The following is a 13,181-nucleotide window of genomic DNA, read 5'->3' as shown; positions in this document are numbered from 1 at the left end:
CTCCTCACCTATCAGCCTGGCAAGCTCACAGAGGCCCCAGGGCACGTGCACAGGCAGCACAGCATTGTGAGTCTCCTGCAGGGCGATGTTGCAGAGGTGGTCGGAGAAGCGGCACAGCCGCTCAGTCACGCTGGCGTTGCACAGGTTGAGCAGCACGTTCAGGCCCAGAGGCTTGAGGGAGTTCAGGTGCATGTGCCAGTTGGAGTCATCAAACTGGATGCAAGAGGGGTTCTGCTGGTCTTGGGACAGGCTGAGCATCTCCAGGTGATAGTCACACACAAAGTCTTCAGCTTCACAAGCCAACACCTCGCTGTCCCCAGCAACCTGGTCCAACAGGGAGAGGAATTGTTGGTTACAATGAATACAGCTTGAGCCTAGAATCCTGCAGGGAATTCCCAGTTAAATTCCTCAACAGTAGGAACACTATGGGTTTGAGTCTGTGTTAGAGCTCCACAAAAGTCTACTTGTGTGCCCCTCCAGTAAGTCTTACCTGAGTATGTTCCTCCTCTCCACCCTCTGTGTCCTTGCTAAAGCTCACATTGGATCCAGAGGGATGTTTACTTCTGCTGTTTGGCTTTCGGTGGGCAGAGGCTTCAGGAGCCTTTGGAGCATCACCAGACCAGTTGTTCCTCTCTTGTTCATTGGCCATGTGCACTGTGTCTGCCAGGGGGCCAGAGAGCAAAGCATCCCTTTCATGGGGCTGTGGGAGACCAACAGAACAAAGTCTGGTGATTCACTGGTTGAACACAAGGCACTGCTGATTCACCTGCTGCTTTAGGACTCCTGTAGAAAAGGATTCCTAAAGCAATCCTCACTTGGATCTTCAAGGAATCCTCACCTGCTTCTTCATCTTTAAGCAAAGAATTATGGCACAGGACTTCTCTACAAGGCCCCTCTATAATATCACATTGTGTGTCACTCAAACTATGATTGCAGCCAACACACCACATTATGGACTAAGGATCACTCACCTCATCTTCCATCTCAGGATGGCAGAAGGACCGTGTGGAGAGCTCATCAGTCAGGTCTTCGTGGCTGTCATGAGGTGGTTCCACCTTCCCACTGAAGAACAGAACAGTCTCTGGGCTGGGGTTTGGCCAGGAAAGAATCCCCTGCTTGTCTACACAGCAGAGCACCTAGAACATCCCACAACACCCCCAAGAAAGCAAAATCTTAGTGAAAACATCTCAGTGTTCGTGCATAGTTGTAAATATCATGACTTTAATAAACACATGGGAGGATAGACAAGCCTCTCCTTCAACAACTTTCTCTCTTAAGAAACTGCACCTAATAACACTCCAAGAAACCCAAGAATTCCTTGCTCTAACAAGATTGATGGGTTGTTTAACACCAATTTTACTCCAGCATTTTACAAAATAGGCATGAAGACCAAGGGAAGGAAGCAACTACTCAGCCTATTTCACTATCTAGTACCTTACCAGGACCCAAACCAGCTGGTTCTTGCACAGGAACCAAGAGGGTAATTTGACCAGAACCAGAGCTGGAAAATACAGACACCCTGTCAGATGTCACAGAGTATCTCAAACCATTGTTTTAGCCTGTAAATGTGCTTGGACATGACAAGACAATTATAAACTCTTCTACAAAGACAGGTGCCTGAAGGGTTTCTAATTCCAGCACAGTGAACTGATTGCAAACAGTCTGTGCTCAGGGAAGGATGACATGAATGATGCAAATGAAGCATCCTCACAGGGCTCCTCTTTCTGACAACCCAGCAATACTCACAGTGACAGATCCCAGACTGTGGAGCAAGCTGGAAGTGAAGCTCAGAGTTGGGGATTTGCCTTTCAAAACACAGAGGAAGTGGCTCCAGATACAGCGTATCATTTCCTGAGGAGGGAAGCAGAGGACATCAGCCAGTTAGAGACTCATTCAGTGGAAGCTGAAGGGAGAGAAGGAAAAAAGGGAGTATGACATTACCTGCTTTCAGTTTCAACACAGGGATCAATTGTAAGATAGACATCACTCTGTGGGAACCTGTTACCTCATACAGTGTTGGTGTTCTCCAGAGAAAAGCATTTTTTCCCCTTTCCACTGATTGCTAAACAGTCAGTCTGATTGTTGAATTGAGAATTCACTGAAACCACCTCTTGTCTACCCAAAAACACAGAAATGAATTCTGAAGTGAGCTAATTTCAAGTGAATTAGTTGTCACCTCTTGGTGTTTTTATCCTGAAGTAACTCAACCCCTTGGATTGTGGAGTCTGAGGCCTTTAGTTTCCTACCACCATGCTGCAAGTCAGGTCAAGGATGGGGTCCCTGTGGTGAGGTGACTGGCCCAAGTTTATTTACTGAAGCAATGATAACATGGGAAACAAAGCCAAGGTGCCCTGACTACTTCATCCTTACAAAGGAACTGTAATGGATCAGAAAGAAGGAGATGTTTTGCAAAATTAAAATGTCCAGTTGGCACCTTTCATTTTCCACAAAAACATATTTTAGAGGGAGTCTGGATGGCAGCAATCAATCCAAGCACCAGGGCTGTGTGTTTTCCTCTGGAAATCTTAAAGCCAGCAAAACCAGAATTGAATTACTGTTATATTTTACTGCTTTTTAGCTTTTATTCTGGAATACTGTGACTGCAGGGCACTTTCCCTAAAGCTCCTCCTAATGTTCCCTGGATCCTAATGGTTAGTGCAGCAGGAAGCTCAAATGCAAAACAATTTGGAGCTATCACCAAGGAGAAAAAAAAAAAAAAAAAAAGCTCTTATTTAAACCAGTTTCTTCTAAGCAAAAATGTTACAAAAGGAAAGAAACAGATCTTCTCAACAAGGTAGGTCAGCTAAAATCACCCCCATTTAATATCTGAAAAACATCTCAGCTAAATGATGAACTGGCAGAGAAAGGCAACAAAATATTTAGCAAAGAAAACATGTGTGTGTACCCATGTGCATTCCTCTGAGTGACTGGCAGCAAGGAGACAGGAATTGATTCTTATCATATGTAGGGATTTTTAATCACTCCTGGAGTCCATCTGCCTCCTCACGGAAAGGAGAATCTTAACGCCAGATTAGACAGAGAAGTGTCTTTCCTCTACCCACCTGTTTAATCTGGATGATGCAATTTATGGAGTGCCCAGAGCAGTTCCTCTCTCAGAAAAAGGGCTCCTGAATGTTTAATTGTCCCAGCTTTGGAAGCACCAGTAATGTGCTTAAGCCTGATAAGAAGCCTATGGAGCAGGATCAGACTTTTAAAAAGCCTGAACATCCCGCATTCCCCTCTGCAGTTTGGTCTGGGTGCTGACCACCCTTCCCTCTGGGTTCTAGTTTTGGCTTGAACAAGGTTTTTCTGGTACAAGCAAAATACTTCCCTTCTTTCAGACACACACCATACAAAGTTTATTTTACTTCTGGAACAGGACTTGAAAGAGGTACTGTCTCCAGGACAGAAAACGTTGATTTCAAACCATTTACAATATCCAGAAAAGCACAACAGGACTCAGTATCGAGGTCACCTCAATGTCTGGTCAACACAGCAGTATTTACACAGGGAAAAGGAGGGGGAAGACATGCAACCTGCATGCACAGCAAATTAAAGCAACAAATGAATGACAATGGACAACTGACACAAGTAAAAAGGGTCTAGAAACAAGCAGGAGATCAGAGAGGAAGGAAAGGATGTCATGAAGCTCTGCAGTGAAGATGGAGGAAAACAATTCATAATAATAGTACCTGAGAAGATACCATCTCTGTGTAGCTGCTGAGAGTGTCCTCTGAAAACTTAGCAAGCTGCAGCAAGAGAAGAGACCAGTTACTATAATTGTGCTCAGAAATGTGCCATGAGGAACATCCTTCCCTCGGGATGTGCCTCCAGAGAGGAGAAAGCAGGAGTCCTGCTCAGTGGGAATCGCTGTACCAAGGCAGACCAGGAACTCATCAAAGCAATTAAGTCTTTAATGGACTCCGTTTTTATCTACTTGTGAAGCAAAGGCAAAGTGCTTGGTGCTGTACATCACAGAGGAACAACAGTCATTACCTAAATGTCTACAGAGAAAATTATAGCAATTAGACCCCGAGGAGGCTCTTTCTGGGTGGTTATTTTTAGTCAGAAAGAGCCAGGATTGAGTGATCTGATTTAAACTTATATGGGTCAGCCACAGAAAGGGAGCTGGAAAAGGGGATGGAAAAGCAGGTGCCTGGAACACAATGGACACAGAGGAATGAGGTGATATGAATGGGATGTGGATAGGAAATGAAAAGAAATTATAGCAGGGCACCACCATGGCACTCTTGGAATTACACTGAGAACATTCACTAACTCAGATTTTTTGCATCCAGCACAAAGGTATCCCACACTAGATGTAATTTTGGAAAAGTTTAAATTTAAGTTTTTTCATAACCATAAGGGAACATGGCAATTACATTTATATGTAAATAAAACTTTAGCCCAAATAATATTGCATATATCTGGCACTTGAAAAAGGATCAGTTTAACAAAGCCAAGAAAAGCCAAGAGAAATCTGTCAGAAATCATTTAAACTAAGAACTACAAAGGATTATTAGGAACTGGTTAAGAATATTTTGTTACAGTTTTAAAAAGCAACAATCCCATAGTAAAAATAAGATACCAGTTTTGAGTGAAAGTGAAAACAGAAGTAAGAATTAACATAAAAAATAAGGAGAAGTATATCTAGTAGGTAATTAAAACCCGACCACTGCTTGTTAAAGACAGTGAAATTGCAAATGACATTGTAGGCAAGGCAGATGTGTTAAGTAAATATTGTTATTCCTTATTCAGTGATACAATCATGCCATATGATAACTATGAAATATTTTCCATTCGAACACCAGCTACCAAAAGTAAATATGTTTAAATTAGCAGGTCTGGACAATGACTGTTACTGCTGATTCTGCACAAGGCTTGAACTATGGATTAAGTCCCAGTTCAATGGAAGTGGTGCCAATGCCCAAAAAGGGAAGGAGAACCATCCAAGTTACCATAGGACCCCAGACAGACTTTGATTTCAGACAGAATAAAAGAGCAGCTAATATGAGACTCAATTAAAAGGAAAGTGGAATAATACAGTCAGTGCCAAACACCACAACTATATGAGCAGCAAATCTCCTCAAACTATTGTGGTATCTTTTTGGACAAAATTACAAATTCGACTGATAAAAGTACTACTTTTGACATAGACCATTTGGTAACTTGACTTGATTCTAAATGCTTGACTAGTTTTCTTATGAAAACACCAAAGTAATAAGGCTCATGTTAGATATATTAGAAACAGACTATCTCTAAATGGAACAAAAGCAGAAATTATTTGCAATAAAGTGTTACTAGCTCAAGCAGGGACAAATGTGGGTATACTGTTAATAGCCTGAGAGAAAACTAAACCCAGCACAATATTGATAGAGACTGCAAAGGATACAAAGTTTAGGGCAGGGCTCAATGTAAAGAGGACAGATCACTGCCACAGAGCAATCTGGATTGCTTGGACATTATGCAAAAACATGTACCCAACAGGCACAAAGCTAAGGCAGTGTATTTAGGTGCAAAAATGATGGTTGGACTTACAGGATGAGGATTTTCAGAAAGCAGTAACTGCAGCTGAACAAAGCCTGGCCTTTTAAAGCAGTGACTGAAAGATCTAATGGGATCCTTTGTCGTACAAACAAGGGAACACAAAGCAGAAAGTCCAAATTACTCTGAAGTTTATCAAAAGCAAAGCTATTACTGGAATATTTTGTGGAGTTTGAGATTCATAACCCTACAGTGATCCTTAAACAGTGGAGAAAGCTAAGAGGAATGCCAAGAGAAAGATTAGAGGTTTGGAAAATATGCTTACAGTGCCTTAAGGTGCTTGAACTGTTTACTTAACCAGAGATGGTAAAAAGGAATGTGAGTAGTTACAACAGACCAGAATTTTGATTGATGTGCTCTTTGCTCTTAAATCTAGAAGACAAAAGATGTAAATTTTCCAAGGGCTGGAAATCAGATACTGCAGAAATTCCCACTAACACAGAATGTCCATTTTTAGCAGTGAAGGTAAATAGTTACTGAGACAACCAATCAAAGGCAGGACAAATGTTTTCAAAGCCACAGCAAATTCCTTTCTAAAAGGAATGTTGCTGCCCTCCAACTGCAGTAATGAAACCTGAGGCAGGGACTTGTTTAGGGGGGCATTGGTTTGTGTCCTTTCAACCAGCCAGAAGGGTCACCTCTGGCCTTGAGAAATTGGGAATCAAACTGCTTGAACATGATAGGAAGAGGAAGAAGGTGGAGAAGTGGCCAAGTTGCCACCAAGTAGGCCAAGTGATTGGAGAGGAGAAGGGTCTTACCTGCTGCATTTTGAACAGAGAAGAGAGAAGGAAGGAGGGAATTAGAGAGGCCAAGTGACTGCCCTTGTCAGGGGGTGAGTGACCAAGGCACATCACAGCAGCTGTTCTGCAGCAACAAGGGTGGAGGATCATGTCTGAGATGCCACAGAAGGAGCTGACTGGACAGACAGAGTTGCCTGGGCAAGAAAAAGGAAAAGACAGGAAAGAAAAAAAGGAAGATGCAAGTATGAGTGACAGGACAAATGGGAATGTTGAGAATGATGAAGCAAGGAAGCCAAGGAGCTCTGGCTTTTCCCAGCTGAATTGCAAATTGTGAAGGTAAAGAGGTGGTTTCAAAAGTACAAACCAAGTGATGCTGAGAATGGGTAGGAAAGGTAAAGTGGTGACAACACTGAGAAGAGATTCTGAAGGTGCAAATGTTACTAAGGGATGTAACGTGTCCTTCCTCCCAGGACACGAGCAGCTTAGTTGTTCAACTAGAGAGAAAAGAATAGAAAACACAGACCTAGGGCCAGAGGCCAAGGAAAGAAACTCTGTCCAAGTAACAGAAATCAGCACAGAAGACAAACACAGATCAGTGCATCTCACCAGCTCTGCTACCAGGACAGAAGAAGAGATGTGCCACAGCACATCCAGCTCAGGATCACATCCCATCAGACCATTCCATTTCCCAAACCAGCACAACCACAAACTGCTCTTATTCCCTGACCTACACAAAAGCCACACCTGCAAACAAAGCCTCCAGAGCCTCAGGAAAGGATTGTTCAGCCCAGAGGCCATTGCAGAGAGATTATGTGTCTCATTCCTTCTCAGTGGCTACACATTGCCCAGTTAGAGCCAGCACAGGGCATTTATCTCCATGTTGACCCCTCTGACAAACTGTATTTATCTGACAGAAAACACATGCCTTGAAGAGTTTTAGGGAATCACCAAAGCTTCCTATCATCTTGGGATATCTGCAGAGAGGTTGAAAAAATTAAAGCATCTGTTCAAGAAGTAATATTGTACTCCAGGGAGAGGGCACAGCTGGGACAACCCAAGATCCAACAAGGTTTTACAATTATGTGGACACCTCTGCTGAATTCAGTGTGCTCACTTCACAGAGCCTTTTCATCTCCTGCCCTTGTCTCTGCAATGGTTTGATGTGGAGAGAAACCTACCAGTGAGGTGGATGAGGCCTTGCTCATCTGGGCCAACACTCTGGCTTCTCCAAAGGCTGTAGCAAGAATCCACAGGACAGGAAAGAGCAACGGAAGGATGGGTAAGACACCATTCACCTAAAAAAACACAACCTGTGATCACCAACAAGCACAGAGACAACAAGCAGTCAGAACCCCTCGTGTGACATCTTTTCCACCAAAGTGAGAGGATAAGGATAAAAGGCCAGGGAAAGAAGGAAGGAGACTGGAAGCAGTGCCAAGCAGTGCACACCTTAGGGGGGTTTAATGAAGGAGGCCATGGATCAATCACACCAATTTGCAGCTGCTTTTCCTGCTGAATTTGGTGTAAACTCTAATGAGTTTAAAGGCAAAGTATACCATAGATATAGATATAGCTATAGATAAACACATACATGGCAAATGCGAGAGAAAACATTTAAAGGTAAGTCTGTAAGGAATGGCCAGGGAAGTTCTGTTGTCCTCCACTGAATGCTCCTGGATCCAGCACACATCCAGATCCAGGAAGCACAGGATGCTGTCACAGGATGAATTAAGTCACTGAGGGAGGGAATCCATCTCGGTGGTGCTCTGGGGAGGAGGTGTAGTGAAGCTCAGAGCTCTCCTTACCTGCAGCTGAAGAAGGGTGTACTGCCAGGAAGCAATTCCGGGAGCGTGGAAAATGAAGCGCACGGCATTGATGATCAGGAATCCAGCCTGCAATTCAGAGATGACACTGTCACTTAACTACTGACACTTGCAGGGAAGGTGTTTTCAGTGCCTCATAACATTCTCAGCCCTGGGGAAAGTACGAAAAATATATTTTTGATCTGCTGCTGCAGTCCTTCCCTCCACTCTCATGGTTACATGGTTCAGCATCTCTGAACTACCCAAGGTACACACGGAGTGAGACTGGCCACAGCTTCCTGTTGATGGCTGCAAATTCTTCAGATCTACTGACAAAAGATGGCTATTCTCAAGGACAAAGGCTTGGAATGAGACATACCAGCACGATAGGGACAGCATATTTCAGCATCACTGACTGCACAGTGAACCTCTCATTATCCAGGGCTGTCACAGGCCGGGACAGAGCCATTTCCAGGCACCACCTAAGAGACAGAAAGCAGCTTGAAATTTCAGCAACCAAAACTTTAACTCTTCACCTTCCTTGGCTATAAACCTCCTAGCAGACCTGATTAGAACACTGTGCTCAGCCTATGCTATGAAGGAGGGCTATCAAAAGAGAAGCCAACATGTACAATATGAGTGTGGCACTTGCCAGGGTAAATTTGCAGCATTGCCAAGCAAACTCCTCAGGCCTCCTCAGCTGCTTAGCAGGAAGAAGCAACAAGGACACAGACAGCTGGGCAGGCACTGTGACCTGCATTTAACCCACCTGACATTATCAATTATTGGGGTCTTCAACACACGGAAGAGACGATAGAGCTGAGGGTTCTGAGGTCCCTTCTTCACTTCTCCCCTTGGGGAGGGTGGGGGTGAGAAGGGTGGAAATAGATCTCCAGGCTCCAGAACTATGTGTTCATCATCCTAGAAGAAAGGTCAGAGAGCTCAAAGGCCTGTGTTCAAGCACATCCTGAGATGTTATTTCATGAGAATTGGAGTGAAAGTTAAAATGAAAACCACCAAAGGTAAATTTCAAGCTTTAAACTTTTTCCAACCTTCTTTATTTGTATAGATCTTGTGAGTAGTTAATTTACTTCTACACCAGGTACTTTATATTATCTTCTTTTATAATAAATCAGTAGTAAGGAGAAGGTCAAAGCAGGCAAACTTTATTTCTGCACATAAAAAGCAGGATAAAGGACAAGGTTTTTATGTCATGTTATCCTACTGGATAGATTCACTCTACTTATATTTAGCAGCACATTACATTTTCACCTTGACTTGAGAGAGGAGGAAATATGGTGCTTTTGTATAACATTAATGTCTCCTGTCCAGTGGGTTTTGGAGTTCATGGAGAAGATGCAGCCTGGCTAACTATGCACCATCTTCGACTGAACTAGAATTTCAAGCTATTTTCAAGGTCAGAAAAACCAAACACTCCAATAATCTGTACTCTGGGAGTTAGAGCATTAGCAAGAAAAACCTGGGAAATATATTGTTACAGGCCAGGGAAATTAGACAAGCAAGTTACCTTAATCCCTCTCAGAGAAGCAAATGACTCCTGGCCTGGCCTCAAAGCAACAACATCTCCTTCTACCAAGAGGCTCACGGGCAGGTTGACAAGATGCCCATCCCTGTAGGCCCAGTGAAGGGACCAGGATGGGGCATAAGGCATGTGGAGGTCAGGGTACATGGAGTCTGGCCATTTCACCTCTTTGCCAAGTGTATCTGAAAGCACAAAGTATGAAAGAATGAAGTGGTAGCAATTCTGGATTTCCATGCTGTAGTGATTGTAAGTCTCCCAATGCTAAGCTGAGCCCATTTCCATGATCGTTTATCATCCCTCTCTTCCTCCTTGACAGCTTTTCCCTCCTTTCTCCAGCCAGTATTAACAACTAAACAGTCATTTAAAAACCTGTACACCAGAAAAGCTAAAGGCTGTCCTTAAAACTGCCCCAGTGAAATAAACTGCCCCCTCAGGCCCCAAAGTCCCCGGTGAGACGATGCTCACGCACAGCAATTTATTTCCTTCTGCTCCATGTTGTGGTACAACCCCATGTGTTCTCCCCTCATCATCTGCTGCAAGGCAGATATTTTTATAAGGATATGAGGATTTGAATTACTCCAAAGCACAGCCATAACAGACGCCCACCTGGTAACACACAGCTTGGAAGCACATGGCCACATGACAGCCCAAAATAACTGTTTTACAGGACAGGCATGAGGAGAACACACTTCCCACAGCCTGTTTCTGTGCAACACAGGGGAAGGTTAGCAAGCTTAATTAGGAATGCATGTGATCAGGTTTGGGAAAGATTCAATGGGAGGAAAACACAAGTGTAAAAGGGACAGACAAAGGAGACCTCACCGTTTATCTTATCAACAATGGTCTGAAGCCTCCTCTCCACCTCTCTGCACTTCAGCCTCTCTTGACGCCCAATCATGAGGAGATCCAAGAGGAGCAGGAGGAAGAGTGCCAGTGCATTGACTATCTCAGCACCTTGGCTTCACACAGCAAAACAGGAGGAAGCAGAATGGAGATGAGGTTTGAGTAAACGAGCAGAATACACTGCCAGACACCCACAGAGATAAACGCACAACTGCCTGGTTGTTTATTCCCACATCCCACAGATTTATGGCTCAAAAAGAAACGCATGATCACACTTCTTCCTTAGGATAATGACACCAGAGAGGTCTGAAAGGACCTATCTCAATTTAAAAATACTTTACAAATATGGTCAATGCATGTATAGCACACTAACTTCTCCCATGAGCCACTAATTTCTCCAGTTTCAAAATACTTCCTAACTATGATAATGCCTTAGGAGTTTTAAAGATCTAGGAATGCTGTAGAAAAAAAAAAACCCTCAGTCTCTCCATAGGACACTTTCTGGGTCTATCAGAAATAGAATTAAGTTGGTTGAAGTTCTGTGAAAGGGATTGATGGGAAATTACCAGTGTGAGTATGCTGATACCTAGATATCTAGACAGAATGAGGGACAACACTTACGTCAATCACACACGGTACTAAGATGATATAAAACCATCACTTTGCCTCAGTTAAGCAGCACAGGAAGCTTTGCTCACCTCCCCTGTGGCTGGCTCCCATAGCAGCATAGCAGCAGCAGCACTGCCAGCAGCATCAGAGATGCACCAGGCCAGTGGAAGCAGGAGCAGCGGTTACCATGGTACAGGAAACTGCTCCTCCACACCTCCTGCAAAGGGAGAGCAGCAGACAGTCAGCACTCATGGAATACAGAGCCAGACGTTTGGAAAAGCAGAGTGAGAAAGGGTGAAGACAGCAGCTGGTGCTCCAGGGGGAACAGAACTTTGCAAAACCCCTGAACACGACACAGAGCATCCCAGATCCATTGTGTGAATCCTTCAGCACTAATGGATATTCAGCTGGTGAGTCTGGGTGAGCAATCTCTGCTTCTCTCTTGACTGGAAGAATGAAAAGGCTTCTGTGCCAGGCTGTCCCATTGTCACTGACCAACCAAGGAACACTTCTAAGCACTGTGCATAAACACTGGCACTTTGTATTCAACACACATGCCAGGCAAACACAGTGGACAAGGGAAGACTGTTGAGCTTCACAGCTCTTTATCTCCACCTGAGATGGACCCTCTAGTCTCACTGCCCTTAGTGGCTCTTGAAGTCCTGAGATCCTTCAGATGGCAAGAGGCATCTTCCCACAGAGCTCTGGCATCCAGGAGAGAAGTGCTGACAGAAACTCACCCTTAGGTAGATTCCTTGCTTTGTTCTCAAGGACTTTAGCAGTTCTACACCTGGACACTCTGAGGGGGGAATGCAGCCAACTTCTGTTTAGCCCTCATCTTTACTTTGAAAAGGGTAGACCAAGTGCCCAACTTGTGCTGTTTGACGCCTCACCTTCCATGAAGTCCCTTTTTTCCGTTCCTTCTGATGCCCCTCCAGCAGTGCTGACAACTGGTCTCTCAGGATTGTGAGGGCTTTCTTTGTGGTAAGGCCCAGACTTGAGGTCATCTCATCCTGAGGTGCCAGAAAAATAATCTGGTTAGCACTTCCCTATTTTCCTTTTAGGCTTTTTCCTGGTGGCTGACAGAGCCTGTGACCGTGAATGCCCTGCACTCGTCATCACCAGCCTGATTCTTCATTTTCCTGAAATCATCACCCCTCCTGTGAACTTTAGACTGCTGGCTGGAATTAAAGCACTTAGATAGTATCAGGTAAACAAACCGGTCCTGACTGTGTTGATAAATACTTTATCAAAGCACAATACCAAGTCATTTCTGTGAAACAAGATCCACTCAGTAGAGGCTGAGGACAATGCAAACAGAGGTTATGCAGGCTTAAACTGGTATCACCTTGTTATAGTAGAATTTTAATGATACAGGACGAATTTTGCTAATAATAGTAAAAACTAAGTAGTAGAATATCCACAATTCAAAACAAGAGCGGTCCAATTTCCACAACTGTTTGCTACAGATTTTTGTTTGTGAGTCCTGCCTCTGTGACTACTTTAATGCAGAAGCTCCCAGATTTAAATGCTGGGCCATGGATCAGTTCAGGACCAGACATGACTCCACCATCAACTCCTCCTTTTACAAGAGCAAACACTGGAGTTTTAATGCTGAACTGCAAGAGAGACATTTGGACTTGCAGGAAGCACAGAGTTCACAGCACTGCTCCCTCAGTGCTCAGCAAAGAGGCAGCAGTCCCAAAGGACACATCTCAGGAGTGTGCCATACGGAAAACACTGCCATGAGATGCTGGTAACAGCAAAGTGGGGTGAACACTTGCATTTCTGGGCCAGGAGCATGAGCACTTTCCTCTCAAGTCACAGATTGCAGTGAGGCACTGTGGACACCAGATCACTGACAGCAAATCAACAGGGAAGAGCAGGCAGGTGTCCATGAGAGGGCTACAGCAGGGAACTGCTAAATAAAAGTTCTCATGGGCATTTCATGTCTCAGTACAAACACACTGAGCATGTACAAGCATACAGGATATCCTGCATGTTGGAAATGTTCACATGTGTCATACTGTGCCCAGACTACAGAACTACTGAACACAAACAGGCAGGAAGTTTGTCCCTCCTGTCCCCACCAGTGTGACA

General features: G+C 44.1%; 1 protein-coding gene across 2 annotated transcripts in view; it reads right to left on the bottom strand.

The window, feature by feature from the left end:
- The window catches only part of TMEM94 (transmembrane protein 94), a 50,806-nt gene that overhangs the window by 19,594 nt on the left and 18,031 nt on the right, over positions 1–13,181 (bottom strand). The window contains exons 3-15 of one of the 2 annotated variants that reach the window (XM_083874667.1): positions 11,975–12,094; positions 11,171–11,298; positions 10,452–10,588; positions 9,615–9,811; positions 8,856–9,007; positions 8,466–8,568; positions 8,090–8,176; positions 7,463–7,579; positions 3,693–3,749; positions 1,747–1,851; positions 972–1,136; positions 491–700; positions 9–324 (exon numbers count right to left, since the gene is read on the bottom strand). In XM_083874667.1, coding sequence (XP_083730793.1) covers positions 9–324; positions 491–700; positions 972–1,136; positions 1,747–1,851; positions 3,693–3,749; positions 7,463–7,579; positions 8,090–8,176; positions 8,466–8,568; positions 8,856–9,007; positions 9,615–9,811; positions 10,452–10,588; positions 11,171–11,298; positions 11,975–12,094 — 1,894 coding nt within the window. The remainder of the gene's footprint in view (positions 1–8; positions 325–490; positions 701–971; positions 1,137–1,746; positions 1,852–3,692; positions 3,750–7,462; positions 7,580–8,089; positions 8,177–8,465; positions 8,569–8,855; positions 9,008–9,614; positions 9,812–10,451; positions 10,589–11,170; positions 11,299–11,974; positions 12,095–13,181) is intronic. The other variant, XM_083874668.1, reaches the window with a different exon arrangement.

Source organism: Zosterops lateralis, assembly GCF_965231275.1.
Source record: "Zosterops lateralis genome assembly, chromosome: 18".
Lineage (NCBI taxonomy): Eukaryota > Metazoa > Chordata > Aves > Passeriformes > Zosteropidae > Zosterops > Zosterops lateralis.
The sequence above is the reverse complement of the archived record's forward strand: the minus strand, read 5'-3'. Positions and strand labels throughout refer to the sequence as shown.